This window comes from Sinocyclocheilus rhinocerous, unplaced genomic scaffold, assembly GCF_001515625.1.
Source record: "Sinocyclocheilus rhinocerous isolate Xijiao unplaced genomic scaffold, SAMN03320098_v1.1 scaffold2083, whole genome shotgun sequence".
In the NCBI taxonomy this organism is placed as follows: domain Eukaryota; kingdom Metazoa; phylum Chordata; class Actinopteri; order Cypriniformes; family Cyprinidae; genus Sinocyclocheilus; species Sinocyclocheilus rhinocerous.
The window spans coordinates 712,749-723,724 of record NW_015666157.1 but is presented as its reverse complement, the minus strand read 5'-3'; the positions used below and the strand labels follow the sequence as shown (position 1 = coordinate 723,724).

General features: G+C 37.6%; 1 protein-coding gene across 3 annotated transcripts in view; it reads right to left on the bottom strand.

The window, feature by feature from the left end:
* Positions 1–10,976, bottom strand: part of LOC107731762 (fibroblast growth factor 14) — a 151,144-nt gene that overhangs the window by 54,735 nt on the left and 85,433 nt on the right. The window contains exon 1 of one of the 3 annotated variants that reach the window (XM_016542931.1): positions 5,487–6,297. The exons of the other annotated variants lie outside the window; for them this stretch is intronic. Coding sequence (XP_016398417.1) covers positions 5,487–5,679 — 193 coding nt within the window. The 5' untranslated portion in view covers positions 5,680–6,297. Of the gene's footprint in view, positions 1–5,486; positions 6,298–10,976 lie in introns of those variants that run through there. 3 annotated transcript variants of the gene reach the window in all.

Genomic DNA, 10,976 nt, shown 5'->3' with positions numbered 1-10,976 from the left:
TTCAGCATGATTACATATAGATTTTTTTTACAACAGTTCAATAAACAATAAGTTAATTAAGAGACTTACGTTTTAGACACCATATTTCCTGTTTTTGCTCTATTTCGACAACAAAAATAATTCCAAACAAAGCCACAGCACTGTTTTGCGTCTCTGAGCAACATGATGGCGTTTCGTTCCTGAATGAATCAACCGTTTAAATGATTAAGTTCAATCACAGTGACTCACTTATTAACAGTGACTTGCTGCCACCTACTGGCAGTTTTAGTTTCACATTTAAAGTATCTTTTCATTTTTTTATAATTTCAAAAATCAGTATTCAACGTTTTATGTTTACAGTATTAAAACAGCCCCAAATGTCTTATTATTCTAATTGACTGATGAAATGTAAGAATTTTACTGAAACGATGATGCACACTTTTAGAAAAAAAAATGATCTTTACATTCTTAACTTTAATGCAGATTTTAGATTGGTTAATATTAGCTGTCAATCACCCAGTCACTGCTTTCCGCTGTCAGGTGACAGGGAGCTAACTACCGCGGGAAATGCAAAGGGCTGAAGAAGAGAGAAAATTAAAAGAAACACTGACAGATTTCTTTTGTAACCACCAAAAGTTACAAATAATGGTACTGGTGATAGCGATCATGTGGTGAATGTTGATCCACCAGCCGAAAAGAAGGCATACAGTTTTCAGAGAGAATGGTTGAAAGACTTCCAGATGAGTGGCTCCGCTATGAAAATGCACTGTGCTCTATGCACTGCATTCACTTTAAAGCCTGTGGGACGGAGTTTGCATGTAACACTAACACCGTTCGCCACCGAATCTACACATTTTAAGCTCGAGAGCTTGGTTAAACACGGAGAGAGTGCCAAACACAAGAAATGCAGGGACAATTGTAAAAATGACCATAAAAGGTAAAAATCAATCTAAACTTATTGGAAAAGATTCAATTCTATCACTGCTGTGAACTGACCACCACACAGAATATGAAGAATATCAAAGTCAGCTGTCCACGGTAGTCCTTAAGACTACCAGCACAATAACACAAGATCAGCACAATAACACGCTCAGCAAAATATTGTCTAATTATCGTTATCGATAAAATCCTGAAAAATATCGAGATATAATTGTTTTGTCAATATCGCACACCCCCAGCTGCCTGCTGTTCCGTGCAATTGGCAGAAATGGATGTAAAAATTAACACCGCATACACCATCCTAACCCTCGCCAAAGAGGAGCTCTCTCTATGTGTTTAAACAAACTCAGATTAACTTAGGTGGTTTACGAAATAAATCTGTCAAGTGTTCTTTCATTTTCTCTCTTTTCTCTCTTCTACAGCCATTTGCATTTCCCACACTTGACAGCGGAAAGCAGTGACTGGGTGATTGACAGCTAATATTAACCAATCTAAAATCTGCATTAAAGTTAAGAATGTAAAGATGAAATCTGTTAATATATAATTTGTAGTTATATATGTAGTTAATGCTCATTAATTTTTGGTGGGTGCTCCTAAATTTTTGCTGGTGCTCCTAACTTTTTAAAGTTGGGAGCACCAGTGCTACCAAGTAAAAAAGTTAATTTCGAGCCCTGTATATATACACACACACACATATATACAGTACATATAGACATAAATATAAATATATGCATGTAGACACACACACACACACACACACACTATTCCTCTCACCTCTGTAAATAACAATGAATATCACTTCATATATCACTATGTGGTGGAACGTGGCGGAAGTCAAACGTGCAAAACCGAAAAGTAATTTAGTCATTATAGGCGAATTGACATCAAGCTCAGTAATTTACACAGTCAAGAACAAGCACCACCTTACACTCAAGTCTAAAGGATGCGTTATGCACTTTCAGTCAGAACTAATTGAGTGTATGCAAGATTCATCAGACTTTTTAATGAGACTTAGCATAGAGAGAGATTAAAAGCTAGTCTCCACTGGTGGTCTTCCATTCCACTGAGCATTCTAATTGGACGCAAAACGTAACGTCCAAACAGCGTGTTGAACCATGTCTTGCCGGGAAGAATCTCTGTCATATTTATCACTTATCCGGATAATAAGCATCAGAGCACTGAACTTTCACAGTGGATGAATGCAGAAGCACAAAATGACAATAAATACTGCAAAACAATCTAATTTCATTGCACTTAATTGATAAAGATGGCTAAATGATTTCTGCACCCTTCCTAGCTCACTACATGCTTTTAGCGAAACTTTAATACAAGGTTAGAGTTATAAGTTTTGCTATATAAGAACCTTTCACCTAGTAAATTTATAAATTGAGTTTGCAGCAGAACATTTTAGTGAGCAATCACTTCACAACAATGTTTATTTTTTTCATGGCCAAGGGACATAAAATGTCCTGTGGAGTAAAAAGTATAAAAATTGCTACATGGCAGCACTCTGAGATGCAATCAAACAGATAACCTCCCTGTTTTGAACACAGAGATTTTAAATAAATGAAAGATGCACTTATTTTTACCGGCTTGATGGAGACCTTTCATGTCTGGAAATGGTTTTCAGATTTTTTTTCTGAGGTCATGGACATTAACAAACAACTCAACCTCCTCCTTTTATTAGAATTGTGCCATTCAGACATGGACGGCTCAAAATGGCATATGGGTCCAGTCCAGCATCTAAATTAGCTGGAATAAATATACCAAATGTCGTCAATTTCAATATCTGACCTATAGGGAGCATTATTTTGAGATATCAATATCCCAGCCTAAAGTCATTTGCAGTTTTACAAATGTTGTTTGCCACATTGTACAATATCACCCCAGTGAGATCTTGGGTAAAAGCTAAAACAGACTGTGCATCAACAACTGTCAGACTGTATAATGTACATTTTAGTTAAGACTTTGGTCACAGCTTACAGCATTGACTGGGCATTTAAAGTTAACAGTCTGTGTCCATTTTGACATCTTAAATTTAAATGGTACCTTACAAACCAAAGTAAGACCTTGTGTAGAAAAATCTTTGCTTGAAAATATTAAGATGTTCTCCGACACACACATATATATTATCATCTGCTGTTACTATAGAACCTTCATTTAATTTTGCCCTATGAGCCAAGAATGATCCCTAAAATTTGTCTCTGAAGACACAATCATGAAAAAAAAAATGTAAAGTGAGTTTACTTGGGTCTATCACTAGTGTTATTTACACATTTACAGAACTCTCTAATAATCAGCACGATAATCCTGAATCAATGCAACATGACACATATCTCTGTAACGATCTGGTCACACCAATGCCTTGTCAATAATAGCATTCTGCTTGAGAGTCTAGAAAGTCAAATAAATCTATATGAAACAGTATATAAGGACTGTTCCTTGTTTAATGTTTTTGGATGGTGTGCTGGGCAAATTATAAAACACAGGCTTGAGGTCCACACTAGCACCATTATTATCATCATCATTGCTCATTTTGCCAGATATTTGACAAACCTAAGGACACTGAATATACGCTTGAGCAAGTTTTTTTTTTTTTTAACTGCTGTCTTCTCTGATTTCTTTTACTACACTGCCACAAGGCAAATGTCTCAGTTCATGGTCTGTACTCTGTACATGCTTTTCCATACTCAGGGGAATATTCCTATTGTCTGCATGTCACGACCTAAAAGTCAAGAGTTAAAATGGAGACGAATGTAGCATCTCACTGCCTTGCATGATGGGAGGCTATGCTTGAAGGCTATGCTCAAAGTGTCCTTCCTGTGACCACTACTAAATTACCACCACTAAACTAACTATTATTTCTCCTGAGCACACACATGTGAAAGAACCTATGAGGGTGGGCAGGCTAACGCTCAGCTTCACAGAGCCCCTGGTGAGCCCTCAAGGCTGTGAAAATGCTCACTGAAGATTTTGTAAATCTAGCTGCAATGGGAAATTAATGAGTTAAATCCCAGGGGGTGCTCCGTCAAAAGTAACTCTGACAACAATGCAACAGGCAACAGGACTCAAAAGAGGCCGTCCAACCAGCTGTGAGCACTGGTAGTCATCTTAAACCGCAATTGCTTAAAGATAACTTAATGTTTTCAATTCACCATGTGTAATTGTAAATAGTGACGATGTGGGTAAGCTTGACTTACAAGCCTTATTAGAAGCTGGTTTCCCGAAAAAGTTAACGCTAGGAGTGTGAGGGGAGGCCATGAGCTGTTCGCCATCTGTAATAAGATGGCCGTCACAGGTGCACGTTAGCCGAGATGTTGCAGGGCTAATTCATCACTCTCAGTTTCTCCTGGCAGCAGCTACATCTTTTACTCACTACTTATTTGTGCAAGATTCCCCTCTGGACATCTCTGACAGGTACCATGATATACAGTATTCCAAATCGCCACCTCTATTATAGTTTTATCAGACTGTAGCTCATCTATCGGATAAGCTGCTGGCCTACAATGTTTTTTGTTTGTTTGTTTTTTGTTTGTTTTTTAAATAATAATTTCCGCTTGCAGGCCAAAAATGCACACACAACACACGTATATTTTCTGATTCTAAAAATGAGTATATAACACCCATGATTACACATTAACATATTAACTATATGATTGTCCTGAGGTGACTGTCAATTTATAAGATTGTTTGTCTCCTGAAAAAAAGAGATTGATTGATTGTTTGTCGTCTTATCATTTTCTGATTTTCTATAAAGCCATGTTGCATACTATAAAATTTAAAATTGCTATATATATGTGATATATGAAAGAAAAATGTATTATTGTTGTACTAGAAATACTTACATTTAGAATAATAAATCTTTAAGTCACATCATAATTTAATTTTTTATCTGAACAGGTCTCCATTACTGTTGTGGTGACAGAAAGACTGTTTTTATTTTAATCTTACCTAAACTGAATATTTGGCATTTCTATTAAGATAAGCTGTTATTAGGTGTTGTTTACTGATGATGTGATAGCATTTTTTTTTCCTGTAACAAGTTGGGCACCTGCTGCTTTACTTGCATTCATGAAACGTGCCAATAATTTAACATCAACACCTCCCAAGGGTATAGCAAATATAGAGAGGCTGCCAAATCTCAGAATATTTCAAACAATGCATATATATCTAGTTTGAATCAAAACAATATCCAGCTCTGATATATGTGGCCTTCAAAAACGGAGGAGAATTGTTTTGAGAATTATTTTGAAAGTATGACCTACATAGATTTAAGCTGAATACGTGCTCATTACTGACTGGTCTTACTACATATTTAACAATTTGCGTTAAAAAAAAAAAGACAGATTTGCAGACTGATGGAAATAAAAACAGACTGTCAAAGAAATCTGTCAAGACACAACACAAGTCTATACAAACCCTATCAGCTATTCTCGCCAAGATAAACAGCAGTTCCATGCCGCGAGTCCCTTGTTTGTCAGAGCTGAATGTGAAAATGAAATGTGGGCGTATATTATCTCAAGACATTAAACATAGCATATACTTCTTATGTACGGAACTTCCCACACCTTGTCGCCGTAGTCTGCGTTTCCTGAGGCCGAAGATTCGCACTTTGGAGAAGATGTCGACCAGGTTCCCGTTGCATAGCCCTTTATTCTTATTGGGGCTTTTTCTCCTTCTGTTGGTGGATGGTCGGTCTATATGCTGCTCCCGTGCCTGTCTCTTCTGGCGGATCAAACCGCTGGCAATCGCCGCTGCCATGTCTCAAAAACAGGGCTGTTGAACTCCTTACACACAAAGCACAGACAACAACAACAAACCGCCCGATCTGTCTCAATTATTGTCCCATTTTTGCGACTGTTTCTGTGCTCTGCCCTCTGAAATGCACGGACGATGATCAAAGATATCCACACATCACGACGGGCGAAATAAGACACTGAATTAGCATAATGAATACAAAGGCGAAGTGTTACTCAACTGTCCGTATTTCACATGTTGTCCGATTTTCATTTCGAAGATACAAATTATTATCACACGAGTTGCCCGGCTCCTCCAAAATACAGAATGTGAAAATATATTCACGGCACGCCTGAGAGTCTCTTTGCTCCGTCACTTTCCTTCGTTTATCTCTGACCCGGTCATGGTGAAATTCAGCACCCTGGGCAGCGACGTCCACTCCCGGGGTCTGAGCAAACAAAGCGTTTTTCGTTCTGAGCTGTCAAGCGGAGAAACGCGACCACCTTCGTCTCCCAGGTGGAGCCCTGCGACTACACATATTCATATGTCTCACATATTTACCAAGTTTAGCAGATATCCACGCCGGTTCCGTTCAAACGTCCACTCATCTTGAGAATAACTGACGGCGTAACGACGGTGAGTTGAGGTAAGTTCGAACGAAGGTGTTTATTGTTGATAAGGGATCTCCTCAGACGATCACTCCTCATTCAGTCTCATGTTCTAGGTCGCGTGGTTTTTCAATAACGATGTGCGTTTTTTCCTTATCTAAAGCAGCCTGTCTTCTGAGGGAGAAATGTAAGCAACACCGAGCGGCTCAGGTGAGGATGACGTCTACCCGATGTGACAGAAACGAACAAATAAATAAACTCAAATAAAAAAGTATTTCCCCGAAGTGGGAGTACACAAATGTGCAGCATAAGTGCTAACGTTAGCCAGGAAAGAAAACGTATTCAAGAAATAAAACGTATGCAAGAAATGCTCCTCTTCACCCTCCAGCTCGAGCTCAGCGTCTCCAGCCGTTTGGCGCGAGTGAAGCGCACGCGCTTCCCGCCTCAGCCTCCATAGATCAACGGCATCAACAAGTCTTAACGACCACGCGCTTCCCGCCTCAGCCTCATAGATCAACAACAAGTCTAAACGACAAACTCCTCCTTTGCCATCGTTTCAAAGACGAGAAAAACCCACCCTTATGTCCGTACATATTTGCATTTTCTGTGCTGATAAGATTCAAACGTGCCGATGACAACATTTAGATATTTCAAAAAATTATGTATCTAATACAATTGGTCTAATAGCCTAGTGTTTACAGAAGCTGATTGGAAGGCGCCAGATTTTTTTAAAATTATAAATATATTTAGATACCAATATTTATAATCATTCTGAATCCAAATAACAGAATTGAGAATACGTATTTTTCACTTATTTTTGTGTAGCTATTAACGATAATTAAGCACACTCTTTATGAGACGCGTGTTTATGCGAAACTCTAAAAAATTAATTTCACACAACTCCACCGACACGCCCCACGAGTGCAAAATGAAGCAGGACTACATCACACCTCTGAGGTGCTACTGAGACCCCCAGTGTTTTAGACAAACACACCTATGTAACGCATTGTATGGATGAGTGCCTGTCTTTTGCTATAGGCCTACATTTATCTGTCGCCTGTTTCTTTAATCATATGGTAATTAGTGTTGCGATAAGGGCTGGGGTACCAATTTAATATCATGCCCCAATAACACAGAGTATTTTCTCATTTAGATTAATATCACCAGAGAAACACAATCACAGAGGAGGAATTAAAAAAAAGAAAAACTCAAGAGGGCCATCTGCTGTTTGTCGCTGCAATGAAATATGCAGTCTTTCATCCCCCTGCTGTTTTTCAACCCCTTCCACCTATAGACTGGCGATGTAACTCTGGAGTGGTATTTCCAGACCAGACACTGCTTGAGCAGATGAAAGAGAAAATACTACAAAAATATATGGAACAAGCAATTAAATTTAATAATGTACACACTGCATGCATAGACTTTCACAAAAGACATTTTGTATTAAAATGGAAGAAATGACCTTAGCATACCTGAATAAATCATATGAGCACTGATATACCAGACTGCTCAAATAATGAGAGGTTAAGCTGTCTGCATCATTGTCGGTGAAGCAGCCACTGCAGTTTGCGCAGCCGCCAGCAGCGGACACTGTCAGCTTAAATATGGCTCCATTTATTTACAATAGCACAGACAGATCACTAGCTTTCATGCATAAGCCATTAACATCAAGACATCTGTACTTCATTCACATTCTATATTCAAACATGTAGCCTATGAATCAAAAGGACTGTTTGAATGTGCATTATAGTTATGTGAAACACTATATAGTCTGCAATAATGTTTGTTAATGCCTTATTAATTCAAGTTATGAAAGCTAGTGCTAGTAAATGCAAAATAATATTTACAAGCAGTAAAATATTACAGCTTAAACAGGGTATTACAGTCTGACAACATGACTTTGTTTACAGAAAGAGAACAAGAGGTTAAGCAAAAAAATAAAAGTCAGTAATGAACGAGTCTGCTGTACAAATTACCAAAAAAAAAAAGAACAGAAAGAACATGTCTGTGGAGTATTTTGAGTTCCTAACTGCTGAGTCTCAGTACTGAAATGAATACAAAATTGGATCTTTTCCCCTTCCCTTTCCAATTTTCATCTTCAGTGCATGGCAGGAAACTTTACGCTTCAGAAGCATTTACTCAAAATAAAAGGTAGCGTTCAGATGGCAAATGGACTACACAGTAAAAATCCATGACAAAGGATAGACCAAATAGGGAACAGGCATTTAAATTCTGACTCAACTTGCATACACAAGTGATTAATATATTTCTTAAAACATACACACACACACACACACACAACTGCATTGTCATGAATATATGAGTGTGCACATACCTACATGCTTTCTCCTTCTGAACGTATGAGACTCCATAGCAAACCCATTGCAGCTTCAGCAAAGGTAACAGCGCATTTCCCTGCCTGGCTGTCAATGACACGGCCCCATTTATAGGGTCTATACTCACAGATAACATTATTAGTAAGATCTGCCCCAAACAATTGCTGTTCAGCCAGCTGAGGCGATCTCCTCTGAGGCTTCAGAGACGAATTCTTAAAAAAACAGTGTTCCACTTTGAACTCTTAATAATGATGATGAGCTGAGATGAACTGTTTTGCTCAAGTTTACCTATAGAGTTTAATGTGGAGGCACCCATGCGAAGAGCACAGCTCAAAGATCATAAGAGAACAGATGTGTAATCCAGTAGAAGCACTTTTGATGAAGAACTAATTAACTGCTACATAAATGTGAGCCAACTCCAGCCTCCCACGCTGTCCTCCACCTGGTCTTTTATGAACATTAGCTGACAAGATGAATGAAACATGGTCATTCTAGTAAATGCCATACGATACAATACATGCAAAATCAAAGAGAATGGAGGCTAGCTTTTTTTTTAAAACATGAGATGACTGCAACTTCTGTTTTATACAAATGCAGTTTTCTGAAGCTGTCCACATATCAAAGGGAAAGAGATGGATGAGATAGCATTGGCAGGGAATAAGAACTACAAATTCACCAAAGCCCAGTGGAGCGATGAGAAAAGGAGAACTACATCTTCAAGAAATGTCACAGCAGACAGAGTCACCAAATAAACAAGTTGAATCGTTTGTATCACTATGGAAGGCTTTAGGGCCGTCTGGTTTTTATTAGCTGTCGTGATGACAGCAGTTGTAAATTGGACTTAACGTCATACGCGCTGAGACGAGAGGAAAACAGGAGATTTAGCGCTTTGTTTAAATCAAATTGTTTCACACTGTTGGGGTGGGAGAGAGAGCTTAATTTAATAGAGGAGATAGTAATGATTTTTGGTTAGTGTTGACATCAGGGTTTAATCGGCTTGGTGAAATGTCACCATTCTGAGAAGCCGAAGACACTGAGGAAGACGTTGAATGTGGCGGTGAATGTAGTGTTTTGCAGAGAAATCTCACCATGCCATACTGTAATGGCTTTAGCTAATAAAGCAGACTAGAACAAATCACAGGATTAAAAGGAAAATGAGAAATTAGCTTTCTGCTTAAATGGCACAGAATAACTTTCTCTCTCATATCGAGGGAATTATTGGATAAGACATCAAAAGAGAGACATTTGAAGAAAACAATCTCATGCTCTCATTTTCCTGATAGCTTTTTTTCTCCTGCTGCAAATAAAGAAACAATTATAGTCAGCAATTCTGAGTCTCATAAACAACACTAAAGCAATATTATTGTAATTCTGGTGATATTTTGTCTAAAAAAAAACATATGTATTTCCTGAATGACATTACTATATTTCTCATACTATTTTGTATGCAATATGTTTACTGTGCACAGTTTGAAAATGTTCTGTTTGCATGGAATGACCTACTACATTTGGCAAAATATGCAGTACACAAGCAGAGGACACTGCGTGGGATTTTATATCCCACAATGCAGTGTTCTCAACTTCACCTTCCACTTCCAATGTGATTAACAAACCGAAGTAATATCATGATTTTAATACCTTTATTCTTGAGTCATTATTTAATAAGACTGCCAGAAGTGAAGACATGTTTACACAAAGCATTAAAAACACAAAATATTCATATTTTCTTTCCAAGATGCTAACTGGATATGTCCTGCAAAATTAAACACACAACAAAGGGAAATCATGTGTCAACAAAGTTTTATACTACATTTTAAACATTTATTTACTGCATACCGTTTCCACATTTTTTTTCTGTGCATATTTGTCTATAAAATTGTATGCGGTATACACTGCAAAATAAGCTCTAAAAATAAATAAATCTAATCTGGCTGTATTGCAAAGAATACATCAAACCTGATTCTCTCACTTTAAGTAAAATTCAAAAACTGATTTGCATAGCCTGTATGTACAAGCCAGTGTTATTCTGTGTTATGAAAAAAAGTGGCAAGTCTCTAAATCAAGCTAAAAGCCAATGTGAGACGAGCACCTGTGTTAAATCAAATTGCAGATTAATGAGATAAGAACAAAGGGATCTAGCAAATCAATACAAGTCTGTTTGAGCTTGAGGGTTTTGCCATTAAGCCTGACATTTAAATATCAACAACAGATCTCATTGCAGAGGTGAGAATGTCAAATATATCCTAATGTAATAAAATGAGCAAGGATGCTTCCCTGCAAACAGCCATACATATTCTTCAAACTACAGCCATTTTATCATGGGCCAAATATATATATATATATATATATATATATATATATTTTATTTTTTTTTACA